General features: G+C 35.8%; 1 protein-coding gene across 1 annotated transcript in view; it reads left to right on the plus strand.

Annotated features, from left to right (window-relative positions):
• The first annotated feature begins 1946 nt into the window (after positions 1-1946).
• The window catches only part of LOC129241439 (EGFR adapter protein-like), a 41746-nt gene continuing 26487 nt past the window's right edge, over positions 1947-17205 (plus strand). The window contains exons 1-2 of the mRNA XM_054877740.1: positions 1947-2452; positions 7426-7531. Coding sequence (XP_054733715.1) covers positions 1947-2452; positions 7426-7531 — 612 coding nt within the window. The remainder of the gene's footprint in view (positions 2453-7425; positions 7532-17205) is intronic.

Raw genomic sequence — 17205 nt, forward strand, 5'->3', positions numbered from 1 at the left:
TGTGTGTATGTATTTTGCAGTAAAACTTAGCAAAATTCTGAATATATTTTAAGTGGAACTTTGCCGATTTATGCAACATGAGGCCTGGTGTCGTCGTGAAGGAGTATGGTTTTAGCATATCGGTTAGGCCTTTTCAGTCGAATAGCCTCATTCGCGAGGTGTATCTGGGCAATGTAGAGCTCCTTGTTAACAGTGGTATTCTTCTCGAGTATATCCCAGTCCTACCAAACATACATTATGATCTTCGTTGGATGAAGATCCTGCTTGGCTCTCGTCTTTGGCGTTTTTCCCGGAACCATCCACTCCTTTCTTTGCTTCATATTGATGTATAGGCACCATTTCTCATCTCCCGTGACGATTTGATACAAAAAGTGCTGCTTATGACCGTGTGTTGTTCGATGGCGGTCGAGATGCCGAGAAGCAATTCAAAGGCGACTTTCTTTGTTTTTCTCATTGAGCTCGTGAGCTAATAGGGCTCTCAAGTTTTCGGTAAATCCCATTGAATGAAGGTGATTGACAATTGTTTTATGATCGCAGTTCATTTTTCCCGCCAATTCACGACCAACGATGGTTTGGCGACCGTTCTCCTTCAAAAGTGATTTCAGACGTTCTTCATTGAACTCAGAAGGCCATCCGCTGTGAGGCGTGCCATCGACGTCGAAGTCGCCATTTTTGAACTTTACAAAACATTTCCGTGAAGTAGACTCACCTATGACAACTTCTCCACACGCGTTGCAAATGTTCCGGGCTGCTCCGTCAGCTTTTTGCCCTCGATAAAAAGCAAAGACGAGCAGGTGTCGAAAGTGTTGATTTTTGTCTCCTGAGTATTCCATTTCTAAGCCTCAAAACTAATAAAAAATCTACAAAACAGAAACAAAAAAAAAATACAATTATAATAGCTTTGTAGAAGCAGAAAGAGTTCTATTGAATGAATACATACCATTTGCCAAACAACGAACAAATCGTTGTACAACGTCCTATACATTTTTGAAGATCTTATAAGGATAGAATGAATAGCAGGTACAAAATTTAGCCTAGGTCGCTGCATTGAGAAACTCTTGAAGTATCATGAAGTGACTTCTAAGTTTAATTTTGTTCGTACCAGTTTATTCCCATATTCTCATGTTCCACCATTGAACTTGTTTTTAAAATAGAGTATGTAGTACTCGTATATGTTTATATACATATTAAGTCAATAACTCGTATATTTGCTACCACACACTTTTTACCTTCCTACTTCTCACTGAACTTGCAACTCAGCCCCCCTTAAGGAGCACTTCCACACTCTTTCGTACTCAGTGCATTGATGCTTTTCATTCCTGCTAATCTCCTGGTCCACATTTATTGCACAAAAACGTTATTGTTGTTTTGGTTTTTTGTCTTTATTCTGTTGCTACCCTTGTGCATTGCATTGGCTTTGCTATCGATGTGACGTAATGCCTCATTGCCATTGTTGTTTGTGATTTTTGCGGTTTGCCAACGCTTGTTTCCTTCCGGCTCAACGCTTTGGTTGCCCTTGGATGCGTTCCATTGTTTTTTGTTGGGGATTTAATGTGTACGCTGTTGTCAGTTTACGCATGAATTAACTGTGGTAATGTGGCATAAAATGTGGCTTCAACAGTAGCCAGGGATGAAAAGAAATAAAAAATAACAGGGTATCAGTAGAGACTCAAATACCACCCACTGGTAGTTAGCGGTTAAAACCATAAATACGATAATAATTTAATTTTTTCAACCAGCACACCAAAAAATATAAATCAGTTCAAAAAATATGTACAAAAAATATATGTGTAAGATATAAAGTGAATAGCGAAAAGTGAAAACTGTGGCCAAACGACAGTTCCAAACCAAAAACAAAAACAAAGAAAAAAAAAAGAGCAAAATCACCGCAGGTGTCCTTCGCTTGGCAAGGATAACCGCATAATCGCCGCGTAAATTCATTCAAAATGATTAACAATAATTTAGATTATGAGCGTAATAGCAATACAACGCCAGATAGTGTTGCCACCAATACCGCAGCAGCGCATACAACAACAGCAATGCGGTCAACCACAGTTTCGCCAACAACGGCGAACAGCAACAATCAGAATAGCAACAGCAATCAGCCGAGTGTCGACAATGGCAGCTACTTTAATCGCTTCGACAATCGCATCGCCGCCAATTTAGCTGCTGTGCTGACGGGTTCACGCTTCCGCTCGTCGTCCACATCATCGAGTACGTCGTCAGCATCAAAGACCCTACAACGGAAAAGGAATGCGAATAATCTCCACAACACTCAGGGCATCTCGAATTCAAGTACAAATATGAATACAGTTGGCAAAGCTATTGGTAATCACTACAACGGTATTTCCACTTTGGGTGGAAGACATAATCCACCCACTCACTTGCAGCTGCACGGCTCAGTGGGGCGCAGTCGACGACCGTTGCATTTATTCACGCAAGCGAATTTGAAGTGAGTAGCGCGAAAATATTTGATATTATGTTTTTTTATTTTATCTTTTTCGTTATTACAAGTAGTAGACAAAGATATTCCGCGTATTATAATATATATAAATACAAGTAAAGCGTAGAATATAAAAGCACAAATGCTAAAGTATGGCCTGCTAAGCGAATGAATTGTCGTGACACGTGTTCTGAACATAAAATGCAATGAATGTGGCAAACTCAGAAATGTAAGTTCCAAGGGTAACTTGTTTGAAAGATTTTGAAATAATCGAGGGATTCATGAAATATGGGTGGTAACCAGCCAAAACTATATGGATGTAAGCTGAAAATACTTGTATAACAAAAGCTGTTTGTTCTTTTAATCCCTTCAGACAAAATATTTGTGATAAACAAGAGGATGATGTATATGACGTAATGCAAGCAGCGCAAAGTTGTTGAGAATAATTTCTTACTCTGTATAGGTACGGTAGAGTATTTCATTAAGATCTTTCGAACTTTAAAATTTAATTTACAAACAGTTTAAGTGCTGTAACTGTTTTATGTTTCATATGTTTTTTTTTTCTATAACATAATCTCGGGTATCCTAGTGAACGACATATTTTCTTCAATAAAGTTTCACTTCATAAAAAAATGTTTAATCATTTAGCCAAACAGCCGGTAGTATCGAGTGTTTTTTTAACTGCATGAGAACTATGGATATCGATAACTATGGTTTGACAGCTGAGAGCAGCATTTCTGTTCAGTAAGGTTTGGCAGGTAATCATGAATCGGAAAAATTGTTAAAATTTAATTTGAAATAAATAAATATGTTCGTGAAATTCATAGAGCGAAGTGTTGGAGAACAACCAGTTGGCCTCTGTCCTTCGATTTCGTGGAAAATTTTACCTAAGGATCTTGGCTTAGGTGCCTATAAAATATAGCTTGTGCAAGAATTGAAGTCAAATGATCATTGCGAAGCATTTTAGCTCGTTGGGCTCATTTGGATTGGTTATTTAGTTTTATTGGAGAAAGCACCAAAAAATTATTCAATAAATAAATGCCATTAAATTATATGCTAGATTATAATGGAAAAAAATCATTCCATCAATATTTCTGTTTTGTATTATCATTTTAAGCTCACAAGCTATTAAAGAAACATCCGATATTACAAAGATGTCCGGTATATACTAAAGCTATTCTAGCGCACATATTGAAAACCTACAGGGGTTATTTAATTGGCACTTATGCCCTTTACCAGATTTTCTTATCGAATTTGCATGTGATTTGATGTTGCTCTTCAATTTTGTATCAACTCCGAATGATAGATATTTTAATGAAAGTAGTTAAATTAATTAAAGCCAGTATTCACAGTGTCAGGTAATGAGTTCCACACTCTACAGCGTTAATGATAAATAATCTAGACAATGTTGTTTAATTATATTTTGTAGCGATTGTAAGACTGTTGTGTCTTCGAGATTTTGCTGGTATCAACTTCTCTAACATTAAGTTTCCACATAAATATGCAATTTCTAGCAGCTAGATAATTTTCAGGACAAGTAGTAGTACTTTGTACCTTTGTTCGCCAGGCAGAGATATGCTCGTATCTACCAGTCATACATGACGCGTTGCATTATTAAATGCTACATTAAATTTGTGGTATGTTATTGAATACAATTCGCTATATAAAACCTCAGAGTAGGCAATGAGTGGCATAATTACTTGAAAAACTAATTTGAGTCTCGTTTTAACATAGTTGGTAGAAACTCTCAACCTGTAATTCTCACATCCCTATTTATATGGTCAGTATAGGTATGTTTTGAATTAAAAATAAACCCCAAATTCTTTACCTTATTCGTAAAACTAAAGAAACTGATACCTATGCACAATTTAGGGACATTATCAACTTACGCTACACTATTACATATAGATAATACAAATAACTTCGACGCATTCAAACATAGAAGAGGTATCATTAGTCTAGGCAGAAATATCAAGCAAATCGTTGTATATTTTGAAACATAAATCCTCAACGAGGCCAATATGACTGGACAGCTACAATTATATATCATCAAACGGTAAAATTATAATTGACAAAGAGACGGAATAGAAGTTCACCAAGGATAGACCCTTGTAAAATACCAATGTGCACAGGTCTAGGATGATATGTTAATATGTTTGTCTTAACCTTCTGCGTTCTAACCCCAAGATAGCTGGCCGTGAGTTTCACCACACTAACTTTGAAGTGGAAATAATGTTTAATCTTCGAACACAACAAATTGTTATCCACTGCGTCAAATGTTTTTGAAAAGTCAAGTAAGCAAAAAAGTGGCAAGTCACTTAATTCTAATATCATTCAGTATTTTAATCATTGCTGGCGAGCAAATATGATTGAAGCGAGATTGTACTGCTGGGAAACATGAACGGGTAAAACCATAGTTTATTTCATGTGTAAGAGGCTCTCTTATATGCTGGATAACTATTCGAATGAGTTTAGCGAGATTCTATCAGCCCCTATAGCATTAGACTTAGTTTAAATTTATTAATTTTAAAAAGATATATTTGTATAGTTTGAATTTAATTTTATTTAAATAGTTTATTAACAAAATGTACGTTAATATCCATAAATTAAGTAGAAAGCATAAAAAGACAAGATATAATATAGGATAGATATAAGACTAGGATATACGATATGTGTATGTATATAGATAGCAATACTCCCAGTTCAATATTATGTAAAAGTTAATGAAAGAATGAATAAAGAATATTCTTCAAGTTATTATCACTTAGAACTGAAGACCAGATACGAGCAGCATTGGCGTAAAGCTGTCTCGCAGAGTGAATTGTGATCAAAAATGTTGTAAATTTTCTGTCGTGATTAATAAAAGGAATATGTTTACATTATCTGCTTAAAGGAACATAGATGAACTAAAAATAAACCTTTTGCTAAAGCTTCCAAGCCAAAAATGTAGGACTCTGAGTCAATTCCAGGGAAATTAAATCCATGGACTCTTACTCTATAAAAGGTTCACAATTTTATCGTTTACCCATTGAAAACGTCAACAGTTTATATATCTTGGAAGCCAAATCATACTGAAGGTGAAGCAAAATACGGTATTGGTGTCAGAACCAAAAACACCAAGGCAGTCTTTGCAAGCCTCAAAAGGAACTGGTTTTCCAAACTGGTGATGCTACAAATTTTTAATTCGAATTTTAAATCCTTACTGTATGGATGTGAAACGTTTTAGGCGTCTGTATCTGCGGCATGGAAGTTGCAAACATTTGGCCATCCGATATCTTAGAACCGTCCTAAGTATCTGGTGACCTGACAACTGGGTTTTAAACGAACAAATCCTTGATCGAAGCAGACAGAAACTAGTAGACACTGAAATACGGCAGCGGAAATGGAAATGGGTTGGCTATACAATGCCCAAGTCAGCGACCGACATAAGTAGAATGACACTAGATTGGAAGTCCCAAGGATCGCGCAGCAGTCGACGCCCTAAAGGATCTTGGCGACGTTACCTTATATATTTGGGTGTTTGGCCAAGCTCCTCCTCTTTTTTGTGGCGTGCATCGTGATGTTGTTCCATAAATGGAGGAACTTACTACAGGTTAAGCCGACTCAGAATGACAAATGGTTTTTTGTGAGGAGCTTTTACATGGCAGAAATACACTTGGAAGTTTGACATTGCCTTCCGAGGGGCAACTGCTATTAGAAAAAACGGAGGGCACCTTAGCCGTAATCTTTATGAGGAGTTTTTAAAAATTGACGAATCTCTATCATGGACTTAAATTAAGACGAAAGCGAGAAGTAGACAACATTGGCAAGCATTTGGATCGGCATCATGTAGTAACAATAATAATAATAATAAGTCAAATATGTTTCATTATTATTAGGTAAAATTTATGCCGTGTCATTCAATACCATTTTGTTATTTTGACTCGCCATATTGGAAAAGAACTGGGAAGCAGATTATCCCAATTCCATTTGAGAACCATTTTTTACCTTCTTTGCTTTTATGATGAAAAGTCCCAATTTTGGAAATAGTTCCGATCTTGATGAAATTTTTCGCCCATTCTTTCAACATCAGTTGATCTTGGCTAGAATTTTATAACTGCAGCAGTAAGGGGAAAATATCACGCATATGCATATATACAAATTTATTACCACCAAACTTAGAACTGCTCTCTCCCGTTTTTAACAAACATTTTTGCTGACTTTTAATGCAGGACAGATTGAATTAAACGACTTACCACATATGTAAATGCAATTCTTAAACGCTCACATAATACCATACAAATAACAACACAAAGCTGCAGTAAACAGAACTAAACACCATCATATAATAAGAAAATATATGAGACACAAATTCCAATGCAACCCTCATTGCGAGCAAATATATGCACATACATAAATAATCGCAGAAACTACAAAACCATGCTTGCAGCAGCCCACAAACCCACAACTTACATATGTATATATAATATAATATAAGTATATATATTGCACATGTGCTTTGAAGTTTATTGACTGCAGTTGTCAATTTCGATTATCTTCAAATGCTAAATCAAACAAAACAAAACAGAAAACAAACCAGCGTAAGGACACCGAAAACACTTATGCACTTTTTAAGCGCAGACTTTGGCTATGCAGACGACCCAGACACATGCGTGCACAACCACCATGATGACAGCCAAAACAGGAAAGTACACACCACAAACATTTACGCAATTTCCTCCACACAATCCGGCCGCAAACCCACACCCATGACCCCCATCTCAATACTGGCAAAACTTCACTATAAATATTTAACTGCGCCATTATGCTTAGTCACTAGAAGTCAACAAAATTTTCTTATATTCAATACAATATTCTACTTCCTTCAACGTATATACATACATATGTACAATTTTCTATTACTAACGGTCTGCTTCATATATTTCTTCTCCCCTTTTTACTTTTTATTGCATGTCCTTTCATACTCGATAATGATAATATAGCTGCAATGACAACGAGAAAGCCGTACATATACCACCCAGCTCGGACGAAGACAACTCACCCACAGAGCTGAATAATTGCAAGCGTTTGGCCGACAAACCGCCGTTGGTAAGTACAGACACTTTTCAAAAATGTATAGATTATATGCGCACTCCTCTATTGAATATGTTTGTAGTTCAGTGATGTGGTCGGTATGAGCTGAAACTGAAAGGAGAAAACAATACAAAATGTCTATGGCAAATACAAATCACTCAAACAAAACAAAACGAGGCAAGCAATAAGGGGGTCGCATTTCTTATTGAAAAAGTATTGACAGCTGATGTAAAATAGTACACCAATGCATATATGCGTATATAAAAATACTAGCACTAGTACATCAGCAAAACACGCCACCATGTAGAAATCAAAAAACTAAAAAACAAAAAAGGTAGTAAATTGCAAAAGTTTTGCTTTTTCGCTATTATTTTTGCATATTTTATGTGATATTGACGTTGATAAGGGTGACTACGCGGAGTGCCGGCACATTTGGTTGTCACGCCAGCATTAAGGTGCAGTCAGACATGACAATGAAAGTGATTCTTAAGCTCACTCTGCCATCGAAAATGTTTACTCACGCTGTGAAGAGCCAAAAAGTAGTTTGAGAAAGTTATTTTTTAGCTTTGGAAGAAGAGGCAATCTGAGCTTCGGTTTTGGGTATTAAAAGTTACGTTCATTTCGCTCTGTCATTCACCTTATAAGAAATATTGAAATCACAATCCGTGATATTTGACACATATTACAGGATTACTTTCCTTATGAACTAGTTCACTCATTCTTAATTATTTTCACCATAATCTTATCTTAACCTCGCCATCGGTCACCTTTAGTCCATTAGCGGAATTTTCGCCGTGTAAGTTCATTTTTCCGTCTGTGAAGCGAAATATTACTTGATTCCCCAACTTGGCGTTGAAGTCGTCGGCCATGATTTATATGTTGTGACGTCGGCATTGCCCATAGAAGCTACTTTTGCAAGAGCTGCACAATAAACTGATTTCGCTATGCAAAACCGTATTCCAAGGTTGATACTTTCAATTTTTATCATAAGCAACGTAAGCAACTTTGCATCTACTCTCTTGAAAAGGCATTTTTAGAGCTGCAGATCGAAGTTTTAAATATTATATGTCTTGAAACGAGTTTTCGTAAATTTGATAATTAAATAAAAAGAAAAGGAAATTAAACTTAATCTTAAATGTGCGCGACCCTGTCACCATTTTATTATAATTTTGTACCAAAATCGAATCCTCTTCATTGTGATTCATTTATTTTTTGATTTCAAAATAAGGCGGAAGATAAATAACAAAACTTTCGAACAGGTAACGCAATTTAGCTTCTAACATTCTGCGAGACGTGATGGCTAATTTGTAAATGACCTTCTGGGAAATAAGAAAATACTCTCGCAAAGCACTTTACATGCTTCGCGTCTTTGCCTGTGCAATTAGTGTCCGCAACTCTCCAGTTCCGTAAGTTTGCTGTGAACCTTTGCTCTTTTGTAATGTCTGACAGCTCCTTTACTGTTAATCGATGCAACGAACTTTGTGTGCGCTATCGCCTAGAGAACGGGATATCATTTGCTTGCTGCCACTGCAGAAGCGAATTCAGTAGCAGCAGAAAAATCCAAAGCAGTTGGCTAGCGTGCGCTTGTACTCGTAATAGCAGAAGCATGCGTATGCATGAGTGCAAAGTTCTTAGGTCTTGTTTTCTCCTAGTTAACCAGGTTTTGGTTGGCTCGTCTTATTGGTATGGCTTTAATATCCTGAGGGGATACAAACTTTAATTTAACTAAAATTGGTTCTTTGCTTGAACGATTAAATTGGTTTGCGTGGGAATATTGACTGTAATCGCACCAAGGGATTTTAGCATTTGGTTTTAGTTAAAACTTTTGAGACATTTCTTTTTATACCCGCACGCACTTGTGCACAAAGGTATTATAATTTTGTTCACCTAACAGTTGAGTGTAATAGAATAAATGAATTGAAATAGATATAGACATATCTCAGAATGATGAGAGAAGGCAATTTCGCTATGTTTGTTCTTTCGTCCACTCGTCCGTGTGCACGATAACTCGAGCAAAAATTAATTTATTTAAATGAAATGTGGTACAAATATTACTCTTCTTCCGAAGTAGGTAGGTTGGTTTGGAAAATGGACGAAATCATTCAATAACCACGCCCGCAATCCATACAAAGATACATTTCATAAAGCAAAACAAAGCGAAATTGCTCATATTTAGGCTGCCACGCTCAGTTTTAGGTAATCGCGTATGTCTCGATAACTTAGCTAGGCTTTATCTTACCCAAATTTAGTAAACCTTTTGCTTCCCGCACATTTAGATCCGGCATAAAAACACGCCCACTTTATATAAGATCCTCTAAGTCCCAGTCGAAGCATAAGGCGGCAACCGAAGCTGAACAAAATCTTTATTAACATATTACCATTGTAATCCATAAAAACCGTGAGCATTGCTTTCCTTTTTGACTGAAAACGATGTGGTGACTTTTTTGGTCTTGGTTCATTCGGAGCTCTCCACTCACTCGTCTGATATCTGGATGGCATGTCATACTTATAAACTCATTATCTGCAGTAATTATAAGTTAGATGATTATTGGAATGGATTCAGTCTTGGAAATCACGTATTTGACAATAAAAACAACAATATTTTTTAAGTAATTGGCTTTAAAATTTAATACCACGGTTGTGTATGAGAGGCAAAAATTAAAAGCAAAATTTTCTTGTTTTGCTATCTACTTTCACAAATGTTCCAGAAATGTTTGCAATATCTATTTACTACTTACATGGTACTTATAAGTGTGCTTAATTGTCTACATACGGCTTAGGCAAGAAGTTGCTGGGACTACAACTTTGTGTCGTTAGCATCTTGTGTTATATGATATGTATTACAAATTTTAAATTCATGAACCCCCGAGACGCTTTGCTCGAAAGTGGAGATAAAGCAAGTTTTTGCAAATAAGCTAAACAGTACGCCCAAGGCCACAATTCATACAAATATACTAACAGATACAATAGGTGAATGCAAAACTATGTATTAGGTACGTGTTAATACACCTGTGTTCGAAATAATAGCAGAGAGACGAATCAGTAAGTTTTAACTTTTTTTTTTTGTTAAACCAACGCATGGGCCGAAATGTCCTGGACCTAACAAAGAAAACCCATGTTTAGCACATTATCTTTACGCATCAATGTAATTTACATCAAGAACAACGCAATCATTACAGTGCCGCTCTAACTTTTAAATACTACCTTTGTAGATCGATTTATCTCTTGCCTCAAAATAAGCCTCAGTTTCAATTTCTTTCTTACCGGCGAGCATTTTTTTTAGGTCTGCGAACAGCCGGTAGTCGCTAGGACTTAAATCTGACGAATACGATGGATATGAAATTGATGTAGTTTTGTCATTGTTTTGATTGACATGCGACACGGTGTGTTGCCTTGATTAAGCAAAATAGTGAAGAAACCCGGCAGCCTCTTTGAACAGAGCTTTTTCATAGTCAAATGCCCATGCAATATAAAGTCACATGTTTTTTTTGACATCTTTACGGTGTCAACTAACTCACGCAACTTCACTTTTCAATTATTGAAAACAGCGGATCATACCTGATTTTCTTCAAAGGGGTTTTCAATAACTCGACTTAATCTGTGGACTTGGTTAATGGTTGAATGCTTTGCGCGAAAACTAAATTGGCGTGTAGGAATTATATTTCTCTGTTCCATTACGTTATTGAGACGCTTGGCAATTCATTTTTCCATTAATTTTGAAATCAGAGGCAAGAGAAATACATATGTGCTGATATGCTCTTGCATCGTATGCTGGTTATCCTGGCTTGTTAAACGTGATCACCTCAGCTGTTTTCTAGTAGATGGGAATGTATTTTAATTCGAAAGTGGCATTCAAATTTTGGCAAAATTGATAAAATATTTTGAGTTAGTTACTTTAGGCTTTTGCTGGTGATTAGGCGACTTTTTTATTTTAATTTTATTTCTTCTTTTGCTCCAGCATTCGTTGCTAGAGGGATTTCAGGGTTGTTATCAGGATGGCAAGAGGAAAGTCCAAATTCGGTTACACTTGATGTGGCGTCTTCAAAATACGCCGAGAACGTATTAGCTATTACCTTGTTGTTTTTAGCTCATGTATTACCCCTCTTGTTCATTAGTAGGAATTGCACTGTCGGTTGAGAAAATCCAACTTTTTTCTTGTTTGTTGCCACCGTCTTCATACTTTACGTGTATCTTCAATCATTGTTTTTATTTCTTTAGTGTATTTTTGATCTGCTGTAGTTGTTCTTTTTACTTCATACTCTGAATAAAAAGTTGAAAATTTTCATGGCAATTTTTTTAAATTTTTTTTAAGTTTGCCGGTTTTTAAAAAAAGTTTGAAACTGAAGTGAAGAAAACACTTTTATAAAAATATGAAAAGAAAAAAATATCTATAAATCAACTGTTGAAACTTGGTAATTCATCGCGCTGCTAATGTTTCTAACACAGGTGTATATAACTCATGTGCGTATTTTGGAAAAACTTTTATCATACTAAAGTTCTGTTTTATCCAAGTTCATTGGCGTGAGTAAGTTTTCATATTCATACACCACATTTCGCATAAATGATTACAAACTTAACGCAATTGTGTTATGCTTATACGCTGAGTCACGTGTTGGGGAAACATTTGTCACGAATAACCCAAACCGCTTGTGAAACTTTTCCCCAATCACGTGTTGACGATAGTATAAGAATTTAAATCGACATGAACACTTATAATAAGGAATTTAAAGTTCATAAAATAATATGAAAAAATGTATATTGCCGTTGTTGTAAATATATGAGTAAGCGAAATAAAAGTCACCAAGTGATATTCATATAAAAACATTGTTTGGAAAAGTTTTTATAGGTAGAAAGAAAGGTTCTTCAATTGCAGTTCACGATTCCAAAAATCGATAGGAAGATAGTTAAATATCTTCCGCAGATCTGAAAGGGTTGCATGTATTCCACGATTAGTTTCAGCTTGAATCCGAGAGCAGAACTCCTGAAAGTACCCCGTACCTGTGCTAGACACTTTTGCACTTCACAGCGTGAGGTAAAGAATCGTGACTACCTGAGATTAGCAGGAATATAATCCTTAAACAGCAGTTGACAAAAAGTTGTAAGAGACTGGTTATAGCGGTAGTGATTGTACAGGTAGAGCTCTATAACTTAAATAAGAAGAATTTTAAGCGTCTAGGGTGACTTTCCCGGTACCCTGAATAATTCATATGGTTCAATATAATGTATCATACTTATATTTATACTCGTTATTATAATAAGGCCGGTCTGCCAAAAGAACTGTTGCAAAGTATCTAAACAAACTACAACACAATTCGAATGACATAATTCTTAAAATTTTTGCTTACCATAATCATTGGCTTTCATATTTTGAATTTAATGCCTTTGCAGAAATCTAAGCTAAATAAATCAAAATGAGATCGAAAGTGATCACAAAAAAAAGTGGGCATATTCGCTAATAATTTATTTTAATGCATGGCTTAATAGGATCCAGGTATATACTATATGTACTATATATAATATACAAGAAATATGCAATTACAAGTGTTATAAAAATTAAAATTAAAAAAAAAAAAACATTAACTCCAAAGATGTGTGACTAACACCGGCTTGCTGTGCGAGACCACTTGTGAATATGAATGAATATCAAATGGTGCAAGATTTTTTTAATAACGGTCTCTCCTTGGCAATTAAACACCTTGGAAAACGACTCAGTGTGTTTGTGCGATTGAAAAACTAATGAGAAAAACTATCTGCCGTTCAAAATGTTAATCATGCTGCACCTTCACTTATGAGAAAACGTGAATACGAACTTAATTCGGAAAACAAAATTCCACAAAATACTCACAATGAGCGCATACGCAAATAGCTTTACAAACAGAATAATGAAAATAATTATCACTGCGCAAAAACACGCTTTAATCAAGGCGGATGGATCTATTAAAGGTGATATCAGTCGCATTACCTTTATCTCCTCTATCAACTGAAATCTCCTTCCACGAAGTGGTAACATCGACATGGGAAACAAAAAGAAGTCGCACTGGCTCATATCAGGTGAATACGGTGCTTGCACGATGGTATTTACTTGATGTTTGGTCAAATAATCCTGCACAATTTGGAATGGGAAGGTACTCACGGTGCACTACGCCTTGGCAATCGAAGAAAACAGCCAACATCACCTTCCCGGTACTTTTTGATACAATGCGTTGTTTTAGTCTAGTGCCACCAGCTTTTATGAATTCGCTTTGATTTCAATAAAGACAGACGCATGAAAAGGAAATCACGAGTTGACAGTGTAAAGAGTAAAAGGAAAATTTTCTGAACACAAAGGAAACATAAAATGAAAACAGCACACATTTTGCTTACGTAATGATAGCTAGGTATAAATCTTCTTTCAACGGTCGTTGTGACACACGCTCTATGAGTAAGGAAATACTTCCAGCTGATTCCAGAAATTGTCTTTTTATCATTCCTCGTTTTCTATTAACACATTCGTATGGATTGCACGTATACTCTGAAACTAGCGGTGTGAATTTTTTCGATTTTCACGATCCAAAGACTTTCGGGATATCATTTTTACAATACCTGGCACACGGGGTTTGAATATACATTATTTAGCATATAATACAATAAAAATAAGTGAATAAAAAACAAAAGACAAAAGCGTATGGCGCAAAATTAATCACCTTATGAGAACTAGACTGCCGCAGTATACAAACAGGCATGTACGAAGTGATGTACTGTCTAAATAAAGATTTCCATAGCTCAAAATCATCTCTTTTTTACTTACTAAAATAAAGTTATTCAAGGACAAAATAGAATGATTGTTAACTGAAATTTATTGCGGAATTTGGTTTGAGCTTGAAATGGTAAAACTAAAACTTAATTTTACGACAGTAGAAACTCGATACTTCTACATCTTTATTTATTTATTTTTTTCCTTGTTCACTCCACTCGGGAGCATAGGGCCTCGTCAAGACTCAGTCTTGCGTTGGTTTCGTTAATATATTTGCTTTCTGACAGAGTAGATGATTGGCCTGCCGCTACCAGTCCTAAGCAGTGATGGTAAATGATTTTTTGAAAATTCCCTACACAGCCCAAAAAAGTTTCCCTACTTTTCCCTACGCTTACAAAAAATGTTCCCTATACAATTCCTTACATTTTTTTCTCCTGTATTTACACTATAATGAGGCACTTGCAATGTCAAAATTGAATTATTTGCTTAAGTTTTGGACTTCATGCTATTTTGACAGTTATAATAAAAAGAAATTTTATTTGAAATACATATAAGTACACATATTTATTATATTATAAACACAAATGTAAAGAAAAATTCAGCAAAAAGACTAAAAATTCGACTTTTCATTACATTCGGCAGAGTTTTTATTTTTTCAGAATCCGGTACGGTTTCTTTTAAATCAGACTTGCCGCCGTTGAAAACTTTGTCGCAGCAGCGCATTTTCATTTGAATGCTTCCAACCAGCCACTAAAATTGTCGTCGTCAAGCCACTTGTTATTGAACTTTTGTTTCCGATACTTCAAGATACAGTGTTCCGATACATTGCTTTTTCTGGTGTTCCTCCGAAGAGTCAGTCGAAGAGGAGGAACTCATATATAAATATATATATGCATTTTAAATATAAAAAAAGCTAAAACTAAATTATTTGCAAACTTACTTCAAAAATGAAAAGCACCAGAAAACTAACAATTAACGAAGAAAAAAACGGCAATGTTGTCGTATTAACGCTTTCAAAAGTATTCTGCCATAAAGTAAAAAAGTCTGACATGACCTTACTGCGGATTTTTATTTTAAATGAACTTTTCTAATTTTTCCCGCTTTTTTAAATTTTTTTCTGTCCTTCTTGAAAATTCCTTACATTTACAGAATTTAACAAAATCTGTCCTTCTTTTCCCTACACCCACATTTTTCGACAAAAATCCTTACATGTAGGGAATTTTCCCTACATTTACCATCACTGGTCCTAAGTTGTAGGAATACCCACCTGTTGTTACTTAGGAACAACGCCGTCTTACTGCTTGAAGCGCCATCTGTATGTCAAAATTTTCTGGCAGAAGGATCACACAGATGGTTGATGACTTCGCCAAAATTGGTGCGTCTGCGCTATTACCGCGATTGTCCGCTTCCTCTTGCTGTCGCCACTGATGAAATGTGTAACTTTGTCTTTTTCTTTATTTTTTTGCTTATTTTAGCAGCCGCAAAGTAATGCGCTGACTTTTTGTGCGGGAGTAAGGATTGGAAGGATAAGGTTGTTGGGGTTGAGGAATTATTATATTACTATTATTTTTTTTATAGAAACTAGGAACGTAGGTAAGTTTGAAAAAGTGCGAGGACCGTGCTTTACCTGGGATTCGAACCCATAACCTCTGAGATGGCAGGCTAGTGCACTTACGCAAGACTACCGAGGCCGGATCTTTATACTTGGGACCCAATTTTTTTATTGCGTACTCAGTACCTGTGATATTAGAAAATTTTTACCTTGCAAGTGATATTTGCAAGATTTTTTCTTTTATCTTTCTCTTTAGCATTTTTTACGTTGTATTTTTGAAAATAAAGCTCGGAGAAGTACCGCCGATGTCATTTTTTGAATTGAATTAGCTGAATGAATTTAGTGGAAGTACCGTCCAATTCATTTGCGGACGAAATGACAGTTTTGCGTTCAATTTTGCATGGTGTGGTCTCATAATAGCAAAGAGAAAATTTACACTTACGCCTACAATAAAAGAAAAAAACTGACATTCTGGACAAATTAAATGCGAAAATTTTAATTAATGCATTAGATGAAACCCTTAATGTGCACAGAACAGCAATAACTCACATTAAAAAATTGAACAGTTCTTAAGGAAGTTTGTTACGCCATCTGAAAGTTCTGGACAAGCCTAGAGGCTTCCATGCTAGCATTGGTTGAGTTGCAAACATCAAAAATAGGCTTGGGATACTATGGCTATATTTGCAGGGAAAAATTATCAAATAAAAGTGATTCCATCAACACATTTTTGGACAAATACGGTTTTGTTAAGTTTGGGAAAATGGATTTAAGTTTGACAAAAGAGCAGAGTAAAAGAGTTCCTTCGCGCACAAAGCACTTCTTCTTATTGATAATCCTCTAAGCAATCAGAAAGAAGTCGAGTGTGCTTTCCTCTAAACTGTACGGCTTTAAACAGCCCATGGATAAAAACGTCATAAGACTTACTTAAATTGAATTACAAAAAGTCCCTCTGAAGTCACATTGTTTCTCATGGAGAAACTATCGGCAAGTCACTACGAAATATCAAATATGCTTTTAAGCTACTGCATGTGATGCTCTTACTAGAACTTCACTTCAGTCATCATTTCAAAAACTGGGATTGAAAAGATATCATTCCTCTTCGAAGTTACGATTAAAGATAGCGAATCATCCAATATTTAATGCATTACAACTTTGTTTCGGGAAGTAGAACCATTGGAGAAATCTAAAATCAAGCAATAGATTGTTGAACTTCAGTCGGAATCCACAGCTTTAAATAAAGAATATTGTAATGAAGACGACAAAATAGTCGGTGAAGAATCTAACGACGTGAAGGTAAATACGAATAAAATTACAGCGGAGGAGACAATATCAGCATTCAATGTAAGCTGGGATTGGGCAGAGCAAAGTAATGCTTGCTTAAATGATGTTGTGAGAACTGCAGAG

Source organism: Anastrepha obliqua, chromosome 3 (genome assembly GCF_027943255.1).
Source record: "Anastrepha obliqua isolate idAnaObli1 chromosome 3, idAnaObli1_1.0, whole genome shotgun sequence".
In the NCBI taxonomy this organism is placed as follows: domain Eukaryota; kingdom Metazoa; phylum Arthropoda; class Insecta; order Diptera; family Tephritidae; genus Anastrepha; species Anastrepha obliqua.